At 47.7% G+C, this 23,127-nt stretch overlaps 1 protein-coding gene, 1 long non-coding RNA gene and 1 pseudogene across 2 annotated transcripts in view; all 3 read left to right on the top strand.

Moving 5' to 3' along the window:
- Positions 1-5,170, top strand: part of LOC107966602 (uncharacterized) — a 38,930-nt gene extending 33,760 nt beyond the window's left edge. The window contains exon 3 of the long non-coding RNA XR_010151342.1: positions 1,213-5,170. This is a non-coding gene — a long non-coding RNA (uncharacterized LOC107966602). The remainder of the gene's footprint in view (positions 1-1,212) is intronic.
- Positions 5,171-8,188: 3,018 nt separating this feature from the next.
- Positions 8,189-18,286, top strand: LOC129137201 (ankyrin repeat domain-containing protein SOWAHC-like). The gene is made up of 2 exons (XM_054667346.1): positions 8,189-8,300; positions 10,921-18,286. Exons 1-2 carry the CDS (start codon positions 8,189-8,191, stop codon positions 11,721-11,723), a joined length of 915 nt encoding a protein of 304 aa, XP_054523321.1. The 3' UTR covers positions 11,724-18,286.
- Positions 18,287-18,369: 83 nt separating this feature from the next.
- LOC134808434 (tektin-4-like) lies at positions 18,370-22,608 on the top strand (annotated as a pseudogene).
- Positions 22,609-23,127: the final 519 nt, after the last annotated feature.

Below are 23,127 nucleotides of genomic sequence, written 5' to 3'. Positions count from 1 at the left end.
AGCATTAACTCAAAATTACAAAGTCCAAAGTCTCATCTGGGTCAAGGCTACATTCTCTTTTGCCTACGAGTCTCTGAAATAAAAGGCAAGTTCACTGCGTCTAAGGTACAGTGATGGTACAGGCATCGTGTAAGCTTTCCATATCCAAAAGGGAGACATTTTCCAGAAACCTTATTTTTATCTGAGGCCCCCTCAGCCTGGCCTTCACTGTCCATGTTTTTGTCAGCATTCTTGTCACAGCCATTTAACCAGTCTCTAAGATGGTCCAAAAATGTTCTCATCTGTCTGTCTTCTTTGGAGCCCTCCAAACCCTTTCAACCTCTACCCATTACCCAGTTCCGAAGTTGCTTCCACATTTTCAGGTATCTTTATAGCAATGCTCCAGTCCTCATTTGCCATTTTTGGTAAGGTTTATTTTGAAAAAGAGGTTTAATTGGCTCATGGTTCTGCAGAGTGGAAAGGAAGCTTAGTGCTTCTGCTTCTGGGGGGCCTCAGAAATCTTTCAATCATTGTGCAAGGTAATGAAAGAGTGAATTGTCTCATATGGCAAGAGGAAATCATGGAGAGTAGGGAGTGACATAGAGTTTTCAGTGGCCAGATCTCACGAGAATTCACTCATGATTGTGAGGACAGTACCAAGGGGATAGTGCTGAACCACTCATGAGAAATTTGCCTTCATGATTCAATCACCTTATACCAGGATCCACCTCCAACATTAGGAAGCATAACTCAACATGAGATTTGGTGGGGACACATATTCGAATTGCCTCATCAGTCTTTGAGTATAAAGACATCCATAGCAGGCTTTATCCAGCCAGCTTCTTTGGGATTCTTTATAGGGTTTCAGGTCTATAGCATATCCACTAAAATATTCCTACTTGAAAAGGCAATAAAGTAAGTGGTATTATCATTCCTCAAAAAGTTATAATGGTAGTGTAGGCATTCATAGTATGATTTAGTTCATTTGCTACTGTTTCTATTCTATCACCATATTAACACTTTCCTACACAATTCTATATTCATCTGGGTTTCAGTTGAGCACAAAGTCATCCTTGTACTACCACCAATAGCTGGCACTAGCTCTTTGATACTGTTATCATTCTGCTGTAGAAAGTACCCGTGAACAGGAAAAAGTCCACAATAGAATAGCTAGTCATTCAACACTATCAAATTTTAGGTGACTTTTTGAAAAAATAGTATCTCTTGTTGCAGGAAATGGTCCATCTGTGATTTCAAGTCTCTCGCTTGAGTGAATTGGATGGAAGTGGTGAATTTCAGCCAAAGTGGCCAAAGAAATCCTGTTCCTGTGATAATGACGCCATCAGCCTCTGCACCTCTGTCTTCCCTTCTGCCACATGTTGCCTGTTCTCCGTGACTTTGGTAAGAGCTTCCTTGTGTATGAGGATGATGTCCAGGATGTTGGTCTGGTGTCCCTGAGACAGCACTAACAGGTCCATGGCTGGGTCCACGTCCTTCCTGGACTTATTGGCAAGGAGCTTACTGATGTTCTTGAAGGCATCTCTGGTGAAGTGGATGGCCTAGTCAAGTTCCAAGGCCTGGCTGAGGCTGAAGAAAAACTGGCCACCTTCTGATGCTCTTTCTAAAAGCCTGTCACTGTCATCTGCTTGCTTGTCAACTCATTGGCTGTGAGGATGAGCTGAGTGGCCTGTGTCCATCTTCTTGGGGAAGCATTTGAAGCCATCAGTCTTGCTCTCCCACCCCTAAAGGTTGATGGTCACCACCTGGGGGTGTGCTGAGGGTCAGAAAGAAGCCAGCACTCACTATCTCATCCTTCTCAGCCTTCCTCTTGCACTCTGTCCAGGCTGTCTCTTCAGTGTTGGTGGGATATGTCAGAAAGCGATGGAAGATGTGGCACTGGGCCCACACCCAGAAGCTGGCCATGTGGTTGGCTCATCCACCAGAATGGATGCTCTGGGTGCTCTTTAAGCCAGCTTGGCCTTGCCTGGCATGCACAGGCCCCAGGTTCCGACATGTTGCTCCGAGTGAGCTTGTCCTGCCTTGGGCCAAATTCTCTCAGGCCAGGGCCACAAAAGGCTGAGTCCCACGGGTGGTAATCCTGGCTGCTTTCTGCACTTCCACATAAAGACCTCCTGAAGATGGCCTGTGATCTACCTCTTTGCAACCAAGAAGCCCACAGTGCCATATGAACCCTTAGGCATGGACTGGAGCCCCTGAGGAAGCACACACCCTGCTCCTGAGCCTGCTGCCCATTTTCTCTGTGTGGCTCCATTTGTGTCACAGTTGTTGCACAGACTTGTGCATGCCAGGCAAGGCCAAGCTGGCTCAAAAAGAAACCGGCCACCTCTGCAAGGTTTTGCCAGGAGCCGGTGGACCGGCCACCAACCTCACTTGCTGCCGGTCAGGTTACATCAGTTCTTCTACCCTAGAGGTAGGGCCCCAGTGCCATGTGCTTTTCCTCAGGCCTCTGCTCTATCAGTCATCAGGTGGCAACCACTCAGGCTGTGGGAACCTGGCCATCCCTCCTTCCTTGAGTAGCTGAGGTTGCTGGCTTGTCTGCCTGCTACAGGTGCAGCCTTGCAGATGTGGCTAGTTGCTCTGAGCCAGCTTGGCCTTGCCTGGCATGCATAGGCCCCAGGTACTGACACTCTGCTCCGAGTCAACTTGTCCTGCCTTGGGTCAAATTCTAAGTCTGGCCAGGGCCACAGAAGGCCCAGTCCCCTGGGTGCTAATCTTGGCTGCTTTCTGCACTTGATCATAAAGTCCTCCTCAAGAAAGCCTGTGGTCTGCCTGTTGGCGACCAAGAAACCTACAGTGTCATACGAGCCCTGAGGCATGGACTGGAGCCACAAAGGCAGTGCACGGCCCGTTCCTGAGCCTGCTGATCATTTCCTCTATATGGCTCCATTTGTAGCACACTTGTTGCAGCGAGGCTTGTGTATGCCAGGCAAGGCCAAGCTGGCTCAAAGAGCAAGCAGCCACCTCTGCAAGGGTGTGCCAGGAGCAAATGGACCAGCTGCCAACCTCACTCACTGCCAGATGTGGTACATCAGTTCTTCTACCCTAAAGGTGGGGCCAAGAGGCAGACCACAGGCCGTCTTGAGGAGGACTTTATGTTCAAGTGCAGAAAGCAGGCAGGATTACCACCCTGGGGACTCACCCTTCTGTGGCCCACAGTGCCATATGAGCCCTGAGGCATGGACTGGTGCCATCTGCTTTATACAAAAATTAACTTAAGATGGATTAAAGAGTTAAATATGCCACCTGCTTTTCCTCAGGCCTCTGCTCCATCAGCCATCAGGAGGCAGCCACTCAGGCTGTGGAAACCTGGCCATCCTGGCTTCCTTCTGTGGGTGAGGTTGGTGGCTGGTCCACCTGCTCCAGGCACACCCTTGCAGAGGTGGCTGCTTGCTCTTTGAGCCAGCTTGGCCTTGCCTCGCATGCACAGGCCCCACCTACTGACACACTGCTCTGAGTGACCTTGTCCTGCCTTGGGCTAAATTCTCTCAGGCCAGGGCCACAGAAGGCCGAGTCCCCTGGGTGGTAATCCTGGCTGCTTTCTGCACTTGTACATAAAGTCTTCCTCAAGACGGCCTGTGGTCTGCCTCTTGGCAACAAAGAAGCCTGCAGTGCCATAGGAGCCCTGAGGCATGCACTGGATCCCCAAAGGCAGTGCACACCCTGCTCCTGAGCCTCCTGCTCCTTTCCTATATATGGCTCCATTTGTAGCACAGTTGTTGCACCGAGGCTTGTGCATGCCAGGCAAGCCCAAGCTGGCTCAAAGAGCAACCAGCCACCTCTGCAAGGGTGTGCCAGGAACAGGTGGGCCAATCACCAACCTCACATGCTGCCAGTCACAATACATCAGTTCTTCTGCCCTAGAGTTAGGGCCCCAGTGCCATCTGCTTTTCCTCAGGACTCTGCTCCATCAGCCATCAGGTGGCAGCTACTCATGCTGTTGGAACCTGGCCATCTGGGCTTCCTTGAGTGGGTGAGGTTGCTGGCTTGTCCGCCTGCTTAAAGGTACTATGGGGATAGAACACTGAAATAATAATAATGCATTTTTCAAACAAATTAATTCCTCAATTTTCAAACAAATTGAAGACAAAGGAAACTCATGATTCAAATGAATACATATGGCTCATTTTATTCAATATTTATGCTTACAGAATATATGCAAATAAGACATTCCCATGATTAATATTAGTATTTAAGACTGATAAACTTTTGAGTGGGCAGTTAAAGCTTATCTTCTACTATTTTCTAACTTCAGAAATGCTTTTGTTTGAAAGTTGGGTGACAAAGTTTCAAAGAGATTAAGTCCCAATATTCCTATTTTAAATCTCTCAGCTTGTGCAGGCAGGGCAGGTAAATATGAAGTTTTTAAGGATAGAAGGATCCTGAGAGATAGCAGAATATGTCTGCTACATAACAGGTACTCAGGTTATGTTTGATGAATAAATGGAATGAAAGAATGGATAAATACAGTTGGGGAGTTCAATATTTTTAAGTAAACTCCTATAAAGCAATATTTTTGCAATAGTAATATTTATATGTTATTTTTATTTAGGAATACAATTAAAATGAAATGATTAATCTATCATTGTTTGCATAAATTGAATGAGTACATAAGAAAAACATATGTACATAATAAAATATATAGATAATAAAATCTGGAAACAGATAAAAATATTCCCTTTTTACTTCTGAAGAGGCTAAAAGTTCAAAGATGATAACAATACACTCAATAATGATAAAAAATAGAAAGTGAGAAATTATTTTTAATATTGTAAGATTCATATTCCTGTCTTCCCAAGGATTATTCCTTTATTAATAAACTTTACTAGAAGTTTTGTACATGCTCACTGCAGCAATCACAGATAAGAAAAAGGAAAAGAACTTTACTTAAAATACAAATGCTCAGAAATTACAAATTTTATATTTTGTACATATTTTTTGATAAAACAAGACCATAGTATGTTTGTATGTATAACTTAATTGATTTTTTTCTCACTAGCTATAACAAAATACATCTTCGCACATCAATATACTTCTGTATCTATTGCCACCTTCAGTGGTCACATATTATTCCATCCTGTGGATGCAACTGAAATTTATTCATAGGATCCATTCTTTGGGTTCTTTTTAAAATAAGTGCTGTGAAAAATAAAGTGCATGTATCTATATTTCCTAAGGATGTTTTAGTATAATGGAATTGATGGGTAAAGGGCATACATATTTTTTAAATGTAGTACTTACCACCAAATTATCTATTTGAAAAGTAATCAGCAACTTAAACTTTAAGCAGGAGTATAAAACATCCTCACAAATATTGTGGATAGAAAACTGTTTCATTCCTCTTTTAATTTAAATTCTTATACCAGAAATGCGAAGGACTTTTTCCTATGTACACAAGTAACTTGCAGATCTGGAAAAAAGTACTTTGCCCAATTTTAGAGTGTTTGATGATTTGATTTGAAAGAATTCCCTGTCAAATGAAAATGTACTTTTCATCTAATGTGTATATATATCTGATATATATGACATATTATATCTGGTATATATGTATACGTATCAGTAATATATATATATATCTCTCTTATGATATATAATAAACAACATAGGCTGGGCGCGGTGGCTCACACCTGTAATCCCAGCACTTTGGGAGGCGGAGGCGGGCAGATCACTTGAGGTCAGGAGTTCGAGACGAGAGTGGCCAACGTGGTGAAACCCCCTCTCTACTAAATATACAAAAGTTAGCCAGGCACACTGGCACCTGCCTGTAATCCCAGCTACTTGGGAGGCTGAGGTAGGAGAATTGCTTGAACCCAGCAGGCAGAGGTTGCAGTGAGCCAAGATTTTGCCATTGGACACCAGCCTGGGCAAAGAAGCGAGACTCCGACTCAAAAAAAAAAAAAAAAAAAAGAATATAATGAATTCCCTATAAAATAAAAACATACTTTTCATCTGAAAATATATATATATAGTATAGTAAATATTTTTCAAGTAAGCTCTCTTATCTGAGAACTTTTCACCTACTGAAATAACTCACGGTATTTTTGATAGGAGAATGAGTTCTCTCATTAGGCACCTCCTATAATGTACATAAACCATGTTTTAAACGTTTATGTTAAAAATAACAACACTGTGTATGCTTAACTTTGTGAATTAAATCACTCAAATTCTCCAACTGCTCCAGCCAGGGAATTATGAGGGATGGAAAACAGCTCTGAGGGTGCCCGGAGCCCTGAAAGGCCCCGTCCCAGGGGCTGCGCGGAAGCCGGGCCTGGGCACCCCCTCCCACCCCAGGCTGAGCCCCCGCTACCTGTGCTGCTTGTCCAGGGCGTCCAGGTCTCCGCTCCTGCGCGCCAGGCAGCGCTCCACCCCCGCGGCGTCGCCCTTGACAGCTGCCCTGTGGATCTTCTGCAGTTCGGAGTCCCGGATTCGGTATCCGGAACCCGTGTAGACATGTTCTATGGAGCCCTGGGCTGTCTGGCCCCTGTGGCTCCCGAAGCCGAATAACTTTATAGTGGTGACTTCTCAGGACCCCAACCTCTGGCTCTTGAGCGGGGGCAGCTCCCCGTCACTTTTCACCACCCCCCTCCCCCGACCCCGGCCGACCTCCCTGTCACCTTTTCACCAACCCCCTCCCCCGACCCCGCCGACCCAGCCCCAAATCCCCTATCCAACCCCAAATCCCTGATCTAGCCCCAAATCCGCGATTCAACCCCCAATCCGCGATCCCAAATCTGTGATCTACTCCACAGTCCACGATCCAGCCGGGTCCACCACAGCCTTCAGCAGCGACACTCGCAGCCTCCGACCTCTCAGGCCGAGTGAGCCTCGAAAAGCCGTTGGGCGCGCGCCTGCACTGCGGTTGCTGCCCGGCTCCCGGAAGCCGCTCCCTGGCGGCGCGCGCCGGCAGGTGGGGCTGCAGCTCTGGGCGGGCGCCGATGGGCTCGCAGGTCCTCTTGGGATCGCCCGGGCGGCCCCAGGATCGCAGGAGCGCCGCCAGCCCGGCCTGAGAAGGAGAGCCTGTGTGGCCTTGCAGCCCGCCCCGCTCCTCCTCGGAAGGGAGATAGCGTGCTGGCAAGTGGACTCCGCGGCCACCTGGGTGGCTTCGCAGATGGCCCGGCTTCAGGCTGAGGCTCTGGCCCTGGAGTCTGTGTGGCTAGGGTCAGGTAGCTGGAGAGGCATGGAGGGAGAGTCAGGGGCTGCTCCTTCCCCCACCAGCCCTCACTGCTGCCAGTGCCCCACGCGCGGTTTGCAGCTGCACATCTGGCACTGACGTGGGATGCCGGAACTTCCCTTGGATGGCCTCAGGGTCGCAGAGCACACAGCCCACCTGGCCTCAAGTTCCGCTCCTCTTGGGCATCTCTCTGGATCCTGGGCCCTGGCGCTGGTCACTCTGTATCCACACGGATGAAACTGAGCGGCTGCTGGCGGAGCCCGTCGCCTGATTTTGCCGCCTGGGGGTCTGGCCTCAGGATCCACTCTACTGGGGGGCAGGCCTGGTCTGGGGTGTCCAGTCACTTACTGCCGGTGCACCACGTCTAGACTGCAGCTGCGGCTCCGATGCCGGCGTGAGCTGGCGGGCCTGGTACCTGATGTCCTCAGGGTCAAGTGCATCGCCTGCCCACTTGAGGGGTTGCTGTGACTTGGCCTCCTCCAAGAACTCAGGGGCTGCCGGGGCTGGCTCCTCGTGGTAACTGGGATGGTATTGAGCAGCAGGTTTTCACCCTGGTGCCACTGCTGTGCGGACTGCCTGACTTGGGCGCCCAGGCACCGGCCTCAGGGTCCGCGTGGCAGGTCTGCGTGCGGGTAGGGTGAGTGGCATGGAGGGTCAGGGGTTGCTCCGTCATCTCTGCCTGTGTGCAACTTGCAGTTTTGCAGTTTTCTGCAGCAGCTGAGACGCTGGCACGGAAAGGTGGAGCTCCCCTGGATGGCGTCAGGTTTGCAGGCACAGAGCACAGCCCACCAGGCCTGAGGGTCCGCTCAGGGTCCATGGTGGTTGAGTGCTCCGTGGAAACCGGGATGGGGTGAACGGCCAGTTCCCGTCCTTTGGCCGCCTGGCCAACTGCCAGACTTAGCCGCTGCTGCCCAGACATCTGTCTCTAGGGTTGCCGCTAGTTGGGTAGAATTGGGGGTCGGGGTGGGGCATGGAGCGTCACCGGTTGCCAGGCCAGCACTGTCTTTGCAACATATTCAGATGGCGGCGGGCAGCTCGGGCACCGGCATGGGCTGGCGGGCTCCCCTGGAAGGCCTTCAGATCGCTGACAGCATTGTCCCAGGGCTTCCTTGGCCTGTGCCATGTGAGCAAGGTAGGGGGGAGCTTCCAAGGCTTCTATCCCAACTCTACCTATTTCTAGCTATTTTCTCTTGAGTTATTTTGCGTCTCAGTTTTATTTGCAAAAATAGTATATGCAAAATACATCGAGTGAATGTACATCAGGCATATAGAAGATCTGGCAGAAACACGTTTTCTCATGCCCTTTTCCAGTCAGTATTTGAACACAGAGGCTTCCATGGTTTTGATTCTTTCCACAAAAGGATAGTTTTGTCTGTTTTCACCATTTACGTAAGTGAAACTATAAATTATATAATTTTTATGTTCATTCACTAAACATGCTTGTGACACATCATTTTGCTCCTATTGATTATTCATTAATTTTATTTTGTAATACTCAATTTTATGACTATACCACAGGTTTGAGGCCTTTGCTTGTTTTGTTTATAATCCATTCCACTATCGATAGACACAAAAGCAGTTTCTGATTTGAGGCTATCATGAATAAACCTGCTATGAACAAATCAGATATACACGTTTTTCTGTAATAATATTTTCACTTTTCTTGAGTTTAAGTACGTAAGAGTGGATTTTCTGGGTTATAAAATAAGTATATATTTGGCATTGTATGAAATGGGGAGACATTTTCCTAAGTGGTTGTGCCATCTTAAGCTACAATGAAAATGTTTGAGAGAATTAGTTCCACTTTCTAACCAACACTTGATGCTGTCAGTTGTTTTAGTGTTATCCATTCTTATGGGATATAACTGCTGAGTAGCTGCCTGCCTTCCCAATAACATAGAAAATTGAGGGCCCAGAGGACAGTTTTATTTTCATATTTTACATCTTCTATTATTTTTTATAGAAGGGTGATTTGGGTAGTAAAATTGTCTTTCAATTTTCTAGGTTGTCTCTGAATCTTACTGGGGTTCCTTGTCCTAAACCACATTCAGAAATTTTCACGACCAACTTCTTTTTATCTTAGTCATACCAGGCCAATGAGGGACTGCATTCCTGAGACTTTTTAAGTACTTTTTGTTTGTATGATGGTCTAATAATCATAGCCTTAAAACTTTCTGGCTGGACATGGTGGCTCATGGCTGTAATCCCAGCACTTCGAGAGGCCGAGGCAGGTGGATCACCTGAGGTCAGGAGTTCGAGACCAGCCTGACCAACGTGGAGAAACCCCAACTCTACTAAAAATGAAAAATTAGCTGCACATTGTGGCACATGCCTGTAATCCCTGCTACTTGGGAGGCAGGAGCTACTTGGGCTGAGGCAGGAGAATCGCTTGAACCCACGAAGTGGGGGTTGTAGTTAGCCGAGATCACACCATTGCACTCCAGCCTGGGCAACAAGAGTGAAATTCTGTCTCAAAAAAAAAAAAAGAAAGAAAGAAAGAAAAAAAGAATCTCAGACTTCTGGGAGACACTGAATTTGTGAATGTGCACAGCATGTGTACAGCATGTCACAATAACTTTTTTTTTTTGAGACCAAGTCTCACTCTGCTGCCCAAGCTGGAGTGCAGTGGCCCTTCTCAGCTCACTGCAACTTCTGTCTCCTGGATTCAAGCAATTCTCCTGTCTTGGCCTCCCGAGTAGTTGGGATTACAGGTGCTGCAACCATGCCTGGCTAATTTTTGTATGTTTAGTAGAGACAGAGTTTCACATATTGGCCAGGCTGGTCTCGAACTCTTCACCTCAGATGATCCACCTGCCTCAGCCAGTGGGTGGATTGTTAACTCGAAATACGCACCATTGAATACTGAGGAAAATGTATAGCCATCATCACCAGCAGCTGAGATGCCAGTTGAGATACCAGAAATGCCCCAGCATGTAACTCCTCTTTTAATTCACACACACACACACACACACACACACACACACACACACACACACTCATGGTAACCAGTTCAGGATGGACACAGAAACAGTCACAGTCTTTTTTGGGAGCACACTCCCCTGTGACACTTAGATCCTAATGCTGACTCCAATTCCCTCCCGGGACCTCCTCTCTCCTTGCAGCATGCTGGGCTTTCCCTTAGAAAACCCCATATCATTTCCTTCAATGGAACATCAATCAGCTTCACCCACAGATGTCTCTGTCCATAGCAAAAGTTTTTATTACCTTAAAATATAGATTTTTACCTTAACTAGCCAAGACTTAGGACCCTTTTTCCAAGCTCTTTTAGATGAAGTAATAAATGCAAATATTAGAGACGTGTATATGTGTATAAATATATGGAGAAAAGATGTTGCCTAGGTGTACAAATTAGCTTTAACAAAACTCTTGATTTAAATTATTTGTGAGAAGGGCGATTCTAACTCAACACACCAACGAAATAAAAGCCTTATCCCTCTGCTCCACCAAAATATCCCATTTAGAGCCTGCGTGTGTGTGTACACACACGTGTGCACTCATCCCCACCTGACCGTATCAAATTATTATTTAAACTAGATTTTTTACTTTGTTGCATAGTAGTAATGGTTTCTGGAATGAAAAAAAAAAAAAAACAGGAGAATAAAACTGTTTAAATGTATCTCCGGGTGAACGCTGTGGCCACTGCACGGACCCCGCTGATGGCGTCTCAGGAAGAGGTTCTGGCGGGTCCTCCGCCTGAGGCCGCGCCCCTGGGACCTGTCCCCCGTCCACGTGAACGCGGAGCGCAGCATTCACCATCCCCTCCCTGAAACAGCGGTCCCCGAGGTGCTCCACAGGCAGGGCCGAGCTGGGCGACGGGGAGCCCAGACCCTGCACGGGCCGCCCTGAGCGGCGGGGACGCAGGAAGAGCTCGCCGGCTCCACCAGCCCCTACCCCAGACGCGGGACCCGGGACCAGAGAGGGCCTGGAGCCCCCGCCCCATGGCTGCCAGGAGGCGGACACGGGCAGCTCCTGGGGGGCTACCGCCCCGAGGCCGTTACGCCAGAACTTGAGCGATCTGGGAAGGGGCAGCGCCCCGCCCTTGAAGAGGAACCTGTGTCCTAGAGGCAGCAGCCTGGGATCTCCTCCTCCGAGGACACCGCAGAGGCGAGTGACTCTGGCGGCGCAGCGCTGGCTTTCCCGTCCGCGGAGGAGGAGAGCTGCGGGGCTGGATGAGCTGGACCAGGGAGGACGGCTGGCTGCTTTCGGCCTCCGATGGGGAGTGGACAGCTTAGGGGGTTGTCCCCGTGCCAGCCGGCCTGCTGGCCACTCTGGGCTTCATCACAGCCTCACCTGCCTGCGCAGGCACCTAGCACTGCAGGCTGGAGCTTCTGGCCATGCTGGTCAACTTCCCCAACGAGCCTCTGCTGCCTGGGAACAGCAAGGCCAGAGCTACACCGCCCTGCACTTGGCAGCCATGTACCTTGGAGATGGTGAAGCTGCTAGTGGGGACATAGGACGCCAATGTGGACATCAGGGACTACATTGGGAAAAGGGCCTCCCAGCATGTGAGTCAGAGCATCACAGAAGAGATTGAGACCCTGATGGGAGTCCTGGACAAGGACGATGGGGAGAGCACCGCCAGCAGCGGGGATGGATACTGGAAGATTTAAAAGCTGCCCCCTCCATCTCACCACCTACAAACTGTCACATGTCCTGGAAGATGGGGGGACCCTCTCCACCATCACCACTTGGCTGAAGGTGGTCCAGAGGTGAAGCCAAGGATTCCAGGGTGTACAGCCTCAGGCAGGACTAATGGACTTAAAAAACACAGGCTCAACAAAATCCACTTCACAACCCAGATGGTTCACATCACACCCTCTTTCAGGGACCCAGAGCAGCCACTGGAAGAGGAGGAGTAGGAACGCTCTCTTAAAGTCCACTTATCCTATTCCTTCAAATTAAGACCAAAGTCCAATGTATTTAGGTAAAAAATAATTTCTTTTAGAAAATGCCAAGGTTTGTCTTCTGAAATTTAATAACAGAAACAAAAAAACAACACTAGATGTAAAGAAGTGAGACCAGAAAAGACAAACTAAACTATCCTTACTAGGTTGGAATGGATGGGGTGGAGTTCCCATCGGGCTAGCATTCTGGGGAAAGTGTTTTTTTTTTTTTTTTTTTTTGGCGGTGGGGGGAAGGAGTCTCGCTCTGTCGCCCAGGCTGGAATGCAGTGGCGCCATCTCCGCTCACTGCAAGCTCCGCCCTACGGGTTTATGCCATTCTCCAGCCCCAGCCTCCCAGTAGCTGGGACTACAGGCGTCCGCCACCACATACGGCTAATTTTTTTGTATTATTTTTAGTAGAGACGGGGTTTCACCGTGTTCTCCAGGATGGTCTCGATTCCTGACCTCGTGATCCGCCCACCTCGGCCTCCCAAAGTGCTGGGATTAGAGGCGTGAGCCACTGCACCTGGCCGGATTTCTTTTTAAGAGATTCATCATACCTTGACCTGTGCCCCATTTCCCTCCTCCACCTGTCTGACCTGGCATTCCTATTTCGGGAGACCAGAAGTGGGGGGAAGAGAAGGGATGACTGTTTCTTTGCTTTCACCATTCCTGCATGCCATGCAAAGGAAGGAATACTGCGTTTTTAAATATCTGTTTTATTAAGTGGTTACTCTTTCAAGGACAAAAAAATGCAAATTGTTACAAAACTGGTAGTATTTGTAAGTGCAAGTACTACATGCTGCCTTATTCTTTTACCAATTGCATTTGCATTTTAAGGTACTACTGGTACAGCCACGGTGGAGAACTGTTTGGATGTTCCTCTAAACACTGAAAATAGAGGTGCCACATGATCCAGCAATCCCACTGTTGGATATATACCCCCAAAATAAGAAATGAGTATATCGAAGAAATTATCTGCACTCCCATGTTGGTTGCACCACTGTTGACAATACCTAAGATTTGGAAGCAACCTAAGTGTCCATCAACAGATTAATGTATTAAAGAAAATGTGGTAGATACACACAGTGGAGTATTATTCAGCCCTAAAAAGAATGAGATTCAGTCATTTGCAACAACATGGAAGGAACTGGATATCATTATGTTAAGGGAAATAAGCCAAGCATGGAAAGGCAGACATTGCATGTTCTCACTTATTTGTGGGATCTAAAAATCAAAACAATTGAACCCATGGACATAGTAAGTACAAGGGGGCTGGGTGGGGGGAGACAGGGCACGGGTAATGGGTACAAAAATAGGGAGAAGGAATGAATAAGACATACTATTTGATAGCACAACAGGGGAACTCTAGTCAATAATTGTACATTTAAAAATAACTAAAAGAATCTAATTGGATTGTAACACAAAGGATACATGCTTAAAGGGATGGATACCCACTCTCCATGATGTGATTAGTTCATGCTGCATGCCTGTATCAAAACATCTCATGCACCCCATAAATATATGTGCCTATTATATACTCACAAAAATGCTTGAAAATAAAAATAAAGGAACTACTGAAGGTCAGGTCAGAGTGGAAATGCAAAAATACTAATTAGAGAATAATGTGAATACAACAGGAATCCTGTTGGTATTCTATTTATATTGTAAGCAGCAGTTCAATTGTTTTGTAAAAGCGATTCAATTTTAATCACTGAACTAAAGAAATGGGCAACGCTGACTTCCGTAATATAGGTTCTACCTAACCATCTCTAACACCGCTGTCAAGGAGGACCAGTGTTAAGGTACATTACTAACAACCACACAAATTTTTAAAAGAAAAGAACACTCTTAGCAGCCTATGGTACTTTGAAATGAAATATTGCCTCTCATTCTCATTTGTGTTGCCATTCCAAAAGTTTGAATTTGCTGAGGTTTATATTCTGGGTATTATATAACCATTGGTTCTGTTTTTCATAACCCTATTAAATGGTTGCTCAGAGCTGAATTACCTACAGAAACTTTCTGGTTTAATTAGCATAAATTGGTATAAATATTAGTGAGCCCATACTTCTGTGATATAATTAAACCAACTTAATGATTCTCACATAAGGTGTCAATTTATTTTACTAATGCATTCATAATCTATGCTTTGTAGCAACATTTTTCAAATGTTTAAAATGCTAAATCTTCTCAATTTTCCAATCTTTTCTTGAATCTATTAGATACCTATAGTGTATTTACTGAATAGCTGGGAAACAAATACACCTAGTTAGAAATGGCACTGCTTTATAAAAGGCACTAGAGAAAAGACGAGACTATTTCTATATTTAAATGCTGCTGGCAAGTGAATTCCTTTGTAAATAAATGAAAGATACCATTCATTAAAATGAAAGACTTGTTTTAAGTGTGATTCTTACATTTCATTCATTTATGATAGAGTAAATGGCTTTATAATTACTTTAAAATTTAACTCACTAGTACATTAAATCTGTTCATTGCAAGATTAGAATCAACTGTGAGGGGAACTAATTTAAACAAGCCCTTCCTTAGTCTTATTGAGTCTCATATTTGCTGAAAGTACCTACAGCTTGCAGGATAAGGGAGTTCACGGACCATAGGGTGAGTGAACCCATGCACAGATTGCAAACTGCCCAGAGCTACAACATTTAGGATTTTTAAACCTTTAATTTTCCAAGTCATAGAAATTTGTTACAGGTTCATCACCTCTTTGTCTAAATGGCAATTGAATTTCTTTAAAGATAGGTTAAAAAAGGCATAAAACTATGAATTATTATCCATTTATGTGCCTCTATTTTTGCTTTAGAATTATGGAAGTGGACCCTGTGAATTTGGGAAACAGTGTTATGTATACACATGGGTGAAAAACAGTCTAACATTGTGTAAATTAAAATACTTTTTTTGAAGTTGAAAAACCTCCATTTGTTCTAAATCTATATATATTATGTGTATCTAGTACAGAATAAGCTGTAACTTCTCATTGAGTAATCTTAGGTTTTACAGATATGTAAAGCTGAAGCAAGTCTAAAGAGTAGACACTTCAGAACAGGAAGGTTCTGGTCAATGTTGAGAGTAGACACTTTCACTGAATGTTCTGGTGAAATGTGGGTAACTAATTGCTTGAAATCTATAATTTGCTATATAGTTAACTATTAAGTTAAAATGTCATTTACCATGCTTTTTACACTAAAAGCTTTAACTTTTCTGATAAAATAATATTTTAAATGTTCAATTATTACTTCTGAGGAAAGCTACTTCTAGCATTCTTTGTCATGATATGCTTGTGTGCAGTAAGCGGAGCATTTTCAGCCACTTACCTCTACATTCTTCTTGTTTTCCAGTTTCTGATTTAGATTATAAAAGGCAAATGATTAATTTAATTTGATACTCAGAGTTGTGTTTACCTTTAATGGACAAATACATGTCAGATACTTTGATGTTTATTGATATGACACCGTGTGGTTAAACAACGCAAGTATGTCCATGTGTTTCTTATAGGGTACACTTGAAACTAGTGGTGTTTATGCAGTTCACTTACGCAACTTGAAAATCTGGTACTATTGCATTCAGGACTGAAATCTTGGAGTTTAGGTGTCTTGTCTCTCATTTTGAAAATAAGTGAAAGTTGAGAATGTAAAATCTATAAAGTTCATTTTTTTAACTAGGAAAAAACACAAATTAATGACAGACACCAAATTATAAATCCAAAAAGCTCAGAGAACACCAAGCAGGATGAATATTTTAAAAATATACCTAGGATTATCATATTCAAACTGTAGAAAACCTGTAACAAAGATAAAAGATTAAAATAAGGCAGAGGAAGAAACACATTGTCTACAGAGAAACAGACATAAGAATTACATTGGGCTTCTGTTTAGAATCCATGCAAGTAAGAAGTGTTGAAAAAATTAGAATACAGTGGGTATTTATTATCCAAGTATTCATTATCTAAAACTGCAAAGTAAAAATAATTGTAACAAGAACATATTCACTAGCAATCTGAGCACTCATGATATTAGTGTCTGTTCTGGAGAGAATTATGTCCCCCCAGAACTCCTAACCTGAAGCCCTATCTCCCAGTGTGAGTGTATTTGGAGAAGGAGCTTTTAAGAAGGTAAAGTTAAATAGGGGCAAAAGGGTAAGGCCCTAATCTGTTAGGACTGGGGTCATCATCCAAAAAGGAAGAGACACCAGAGATATCTCTCTCTCTCTCTCTCTTCTCTCTCTCTCTGCCTCCCTCCTTCTCTCTCCCTCCCTCTCTCCCTCTCTCTCTGCCTCTCCCCACATACATTTGTTAAATTGAGATTTTTTGTTAGAACATATATAGTGGCATTTTAATATAGTGTTACTCTACTTAAAACACACACACACACACACACATACAATTTTGATAAGTTCTTTTTTGAGGATAAGGCCAGTCATGGTGGCTCACACCTGTAATCCCAGCACTTGGCGGGATTATCATCTGAGGTGGGTGGATCATCTGAGGTCAGGGGTTCAAGACCAGCCTGGCCAACATGGTGAAACCCGTCTCTATTAAAAATACAAAAAATTAGCTGGGCGTGGTGGTGGGCACCTGTAATTAATTCCAGTTACTCACAATGCTGAAACAGGAGAGTCCCTTGAACCCAGGAGGCAGAGGTTGTGGTGAGCCGAGATTGCACCATTGCACTCCAGCCTGGGCCACAAGAGCAAAACTCCGTCTCAAGAAAAATACAATAAAATAAAAATAAAAAAACACAAAACTGGGATGTGTCCCTGTCTTTTAGGCAGATATACTTTACCATTACTAAAATTGAGCTTCAGAAACGTTAAGCATGCTACACAAACTTAGCTGGAAATGAATACTGAAATGGAAGTTTGAATCCAAGATGATTTCTTTTCAATCCCATGCTAATGCCGTTAACTCCTATAGACCCTTCTCATGTGCAGCCAGAGAGACACTAGCCCACTGATGGATGGACAGATGTGGGCAGGGTCCGTGTCACTAAACCACCCACCACTGCCACAGCTGCCTACAACAGACACATCAGATGACACTCCAGGCAAATAAATGATTTTCACTGAGGACTTACTGGTTTTAATAATAGGTCCTGGTGTAGAGAAGTCCCTCAACCTATTGTGCAATGAGTTTTGAGAAGCGGGTAAGCTGTATGTTTTGTGGTTTTGTTTCATAAATGCATCTACAGGAAGACCAATATTGACTGAATGAAGCTTTCATTTAAAGGGCTAAAATATGCTTTGTGTTCTTATATGTGGATACTACTTTAAACGTAATGACTATTTATTGTATCATAGCTTGTGATGTATTCTGCTCATGGCTTTTAAGGTTAATTGTGCCATGATCCACTGCCATTCTAATTGCTTTAACAAGTCATTACCACACTACTGTTACATCTAAATTATGCATACAGACAGGTAGACTTATTTTACATATGTGAACTAACTAGTTGTCAAAGCAAATGCAGATTGTATTCTGCAAGTAAAGTCTTTTTCTCTCTGAAATTTCTAGGGATGTTCTTTAAGTGAAATTCATATTCAAACTGAAGATTTTAGTTGCAAGAACTGAGTGCAGATTAAAGTCTTTTTGTGATTCAAACATAGTCAAGAGTACAACTGTGATATTTCATGGAAGTTATGCAATAAAATGTCTCTAACCTGCGAACAAATCTATCAAGCAGACGGCACAGTACTGAATTTGAAACCAGAAATACTGGGTTTTTATATAAATGCTTCATAGATTTGTTTTATGATAAAGGGCACATAACTCTCCTAAACCTCACACCACCTCTTGAATAGGGATAATAAATCCACATCAATGCTGATGCCTTAGCTATTATTAAACTCTTACAGTATGATGTAAAGTGAAAGTACAATGTAAGATCATTCCTAGGGCAACTTTGACCAGTTTTATATAGAAACATGTGCCAACTTTTCTGTTTGCAAGGATAATATCAAACCAAACACCAGAAAGTTATATCTTTGATGCAGTTTTTCAAAATCATACACATAATACACAAACCAAAGACAAATGATGAATATTATGTCAGAAAATATAAAGTCTTCCCCTTTCTTCTTTTGCCAAGAAAGTCCAATATTTTTACCATTTTTATGCACACAATCAACTTTATTTAAGCTGGAAGTTAATGTCTCATTGTTTTCATTGTTCTAAATAAACACCTTTTTCCCTTGAGTATTGTTCTAAAAATTTTGAAGTTGTGTGAAAAATTTTGTTCTGATTTTTCACATTTGTGCTAATGATATATGAAAAGGAATACAGATGGTATTTAATTATGAACAGGAAAAGATGTTAAATATCATTAGTCATTACAAATTTGCAAATTAAGACCACAATGACTAACACATATATATCAGAATAGCTAAAATAAAAATAAATCATCAAACGCTGGGAAGCATGAGTAAAAACTGGAGCTTTCACACATGACTGGTGGGAATGTAAAATCGTACAGCTATGCCAAAAAGGAGTATAGTAGTTTCTTGAGAAATTAAAGGAATCTGAGTCCCCAGGCCTGCAGTCTGGGCCAAGGTCACTGGCCCTGGATCAATCAGGATGGGGTTCAGGGGCCTTCCTGGGGCCATCCAGTGTCCAAGGTGCCCTTTGGTGGTCTCTTCTGCCCCTCAGCCCCTGAGCACGTCCCTCTCTCCCTCCAATCCTCCCTGTCACGGGACATCTGTCACAGAGCCATGCCCTACCTCCTGCTTTCTGGAGATGCCAACTGCCTGGGGTGCTCTTAGCCCTGCCCTCCCCATCTCTGGGTCCTGACCAAGGTGCTCTAATGGACACCCCCGACCCAGGTCTCAGAGAGCTGCCAGCACCCTGGGTCCCTGAAGCTGAGATCCAGCAAGACACATGTGGCCTGAGAGTCCCACTCTCTGGCTGGCAGAACCCAGAGGTGGGAGCACACTGGAGTGTCCTTCAGGGTGTCTTCACCCCATGAGAGGGCTGGGGGCTTTGGGAGTTTGCAGCTGGCAGGAGTCAGGGCCCAGTCCCCTAACTCTGATGTGTCCTTGGTCAAATCCTGTGCCTCAGCCTGCAGGGCCTATTGCGGTCACCAGGTGAATGTGTTCCCTTAGTCTGGGAGCCCCAAGTAGGCAGCACCCCCTGCCAACGACTTCAGGGCACCTGGAAGTGGAGGCTGAGAGGTCTCCCACTTCGCAGAGCTGGGCTCTGGCCCAGAGGCCTTCTCCTTGGCTTAGGTGGTCTCTCGGGCTCCTGGGGCTGCAGATCAGGGACAGAAACAGGCAGCTCTGCTCTGCTATGCCTACAGAGAGGTGCCCAGTGAATGCAGGTTCCAGACAAAAGGTGGAGCCTGGCATCCTGCCCTGCGTGGGCTCCAGCCTGCTGCCATCTGGGGAAACTGAGTCATGGCGAGGCTCAAGGATGTTTCTCAGACCACACCAGTCCCTGAAGGTCCCCTGACCTCCCAATCTTGACGGACAGTGAGAAGAGGTTCCCAGGCCACCTGCAATAGGTTCTGGCTCGGCCTGGGTTGGGGTAAGTCTCCCGGCTGCTGTCCTCAAAGCCCCATCAGGAGGCTGTGTCAGACCAGGCACACCGTGGTGACAGCAGCATGGACTGAGGGTTCTGGCCATGGGAGAGGTCAGGACCAGGGGAGGTCAGGTCCAGGAGGAGGGCACTGGCCGGCAAATGGTGGTGCTGGAGAGACCTGGGCGGGGTGGTGGGAATGGCCCAGGAGGAGCCCCGGCTCCTTTGGCTGGAGTGAGGGCGCGGGCTGTGGTGGGAGAGGAGGTGAAGGTGGAAGGAACAGGGGCCCAGTGGCCTGTGCTGTAGGAAGGGCATGGACTTCCTAGCGAGGACTTTCTGGTGCGGGGTTCTCAGGGAAGAGGAGGCTGGAGGGGCTGGGGTCCCCATGAGTGCATGCGCCAGGCAGGCGGAGGGGAGGCCGAGTCAGGAGCCGCAGGCTTCTCACCGCCAGACCAAAGCCGCCCTCCACTGGCTGCGTGGGGAATCGCGCCTAGGCTGGGGCTCCCCTGGCCCCAGGTGTGGGGGATGCCGATGTGTCCTGGGGCGCTTACTGCCCATCCAGCCTCCGCCAGGCAGCATGGCCCTGGGTGCCTTTCAGGGCAGCCTCCACAGCACAGGACCTGCCTCCGCCCTGTGGGGCAGATTTGGGCATCTGACTCTGGACACTTACCCAGAGGCTGAATTCAACTCCCCAGGGAAAAGCACACTCAGACTCCCTCCCTCCCCGCTGTGCCCAGCCTGAGGGAACCCTGGATGGGACTTGGGAGGAGAAGGCCAGAGGCCAGGGCGTGGCTCTCAGACACTAGGTCCAGGAGAAAATGGAGTGGAGTCCCTGCAGGAACTGCCTCAGACTGCCCCTGAGGGGGCCTGGCCTGGGACCCTCCCTGTGCTACCAGGCTGCTGTTGGGGCCAGGAGGGCAGGGAGAGCAGCCACCTGTACGGCATCAAGTAACACTATCACTCAGCACACCCAACACCCACACAACAGCCACAGCCCTCTGCCCTGAGGGGACAGGTGGGCAGAGCCTCCTCTGTCTTGTTCACCCTGAGCGTGGAGCTCCGCACAGGACAGGATCAGAGAGCAAACCAGGAACAAATGGATGAATCAACGAAGGGGCCAGGGCAGGAGGTCCCCACCCACACCCTGAACCCTAAGGGTGGGACACAGAGGCTGGAGATGGGCTGGCCCTGGGATCCTCTAAGTGACAGGAACCCTTGGCCACTGTTGATTGCCCTGAGGTGGGGCTGGGGCTGCCTGGCCCTTTAAGAGGGCAATTCTGCCCGCCGCCCTGAATGCCCCCTCCCCTAGCCACTGGAGAAGAGACCCCGTTTCTTGGCAACAGGAAGCTCTTGGTTTACTGTGTCACCCAAGCGACTGGGAGCCGCGTCCTGCTCTGGGACTGAGCCCTTGGAGCTGCCCCGCTGACTGCACTGGGCTGACCGCAGCAAGCTGACCACACACACTCCTCACTCCCCTGGCCCTGGTGGGCGGCAGACACCATGGTGCAGACGGATGTGCTCCTACCAGAGCCGGCCCCGCAGACAGTGCCGCCCTGCGAGCTGCCCTGCAAAGAGTACGATGTGGTCCGCAAAACGGGCGCCTACACGTCCTCCGGCCTGGCCACCGCCAGCTGGAGGTGGGGTTCCAGAACTGCTATGCTCGCTACCGCCAGGCCTTCGCCGACTGCAACCAGTCGGAGCGGGAGCTGCAGGGGCACGAGAGCCAGCAGCTGGCCGCGGAGACCCAGGCGCTGGCGCAGCGGACGCAGCAAGTCTCCACGCGCAGTGTGGGCGAGCGACTGCAGGACACGCACAGCTGGAAGTCAGAGCTGCAGCGCGAGGTGGAGGCGCTGGCTGCGGAGACCGATCTGCTGCTGGCCCAGAAGCAACGCCTGGAGCACGCCCTGGATGCCACGGAGGCGCCCTTCTCCATCACCACTGACAACCTGCAGTGCAGCCAGGGCCGCCAGCATGCCAACCTCATGCGCGACCATGTGGAGACAGAGCTGCTGAAGGTGCCAGCAGACTTGGGTGGCCAGGACTTGTGGGCGCAGAGAGGAGGAGCCCCCGGCAGTTCATGTGGACAAGCCACGTGGCTGCTGCAAGCACACGGGAGACCAGCCCTCTGTGCGTGAGACCCCTGAGTCCCGAAATCTGGCCCCTTAGTGACAGGAGGCAGTTTTGCCCCAGAAGGCCCCTGACTTCTAAGCAGCTGTTTCTCCTCTCCTCCTCCAATCCCTTTGAGTCCTGGCACAGTCATCCTGACCCTGGGCTCCCCAGAGACCCTCCCTGGTTGGGACAGTTGCTCCCGAGGTGGAAACCCAGGTCTGGGCCAGCACTGCGGGTGTGGACAGGTAGGGTGGGGTGGGCTGGGAGCCACTGCTCCCATTCATCCTATACAGAGCCAGGGACACGAAGATCTGCACCCACAGGTCCCCTTTTCCATGTCGCCTGTAACTCCCCAATCCAGCCCAGCTTGTCTATGGGGCAACCCCATAGGGTGAGAGAGTAACTCAGTCCTGGCCCTGATGCTGGCTCTGGAGAATTCCCTGAGCTCTCAGAGCCTGGGACCTCCGTGAGAACCACTACAGGCCTGTAGACATTTGTGAAAGATGTGGGGTGGGAGCAGCTGGTCTGCCATACCCCCAAGCTCAGGCAAGAAAACTTGAGTCCCTCCCTCCCCTCATGCTTTCCCTCCTCCCTCCCTTCCCCTTCTGCAGGCCCAACCCCCTGCACCCTCTCAGTGCCTCAAGAACTGCTGCAGCTCTCGCAAACCCTCTGCCCGCAACAAGGGTGCCTGCCAAGTGATGGAGACACTGACAGTGCAGGAAGAGGCAAACCCAGGGACAGAGGGGTGCAGGACTCGGGCCCTGGCACACAAGGAGGTAGCTGGTGGTCGAGGCAAAGACCCCAATCACATGGAAAAAAGGCTTGTTCCTACACACAGAAAATTAAACGGGCCAGGCAGTAAGAAGAAACACAGGGTCTTCCTCCTGTTCTTGGTGTGAGGATGGCCTTTCCCAACACAGAGCCCTGAGGGGCAGCCTGGGCGGGCATCTGGGCCCCCAGAGTTTGGGTCCTCAGGGGCTGTCCAGAGGCCAGGGGCAGGCCAACGTTCCTGGGTGCACTGAGTGAGCAGCAGTGATGACTCTTGAAGCCTGGGGCGTGGGAACTGCCACTGAGGGACCTTCCCAGCAGCCCATAGAAGGCCCTGGAGGAAAACACCCCACTTACAACGCACCAAGGAGAATGCCCAAAAGCCCAAGATAAACCCAGTGAGAGAGCAGAACTTGCACAGTCAGAGCTCAGGCCCGGCATTCAACTCCTTCTGGTTGCTCAGGTGTTGACCAAGGCCTGCAGCAGCTGGGCCTCCTGGGATCCTCACCAAGGACAGGCTCTGGTGCTCAGGGCGTCTCCTCCCTCAGTAAGCTGAGCTCATCCGGAACATTCAGCAGCTGCTGAAGAGAGCCATAGTGCAAGCAGTGAGCCAGATCCGGTGGGTCGAGGGCTGCCCAAGGGATGACTCC

This window comes from Pan troglodytes, chromosome 16, assembly GCF_028858775.2.
Source record: "Pan troglodytes isolate AG18354 chromosome 16, NHGRI_mPanTro3-v2.0_pri, whole genome shotgun sequence".
Lineage (NCBI taxonomy): Eukaryota > Metazoa > Chordata > Mammalia > Primates > Hominidae > Pan > Pan troglodytes.
The sequence above is the reverse complement of the archived record's forward strand: the minus strand, read 5'-3'. Positions and strand labels throughout refer to the sequence as shown.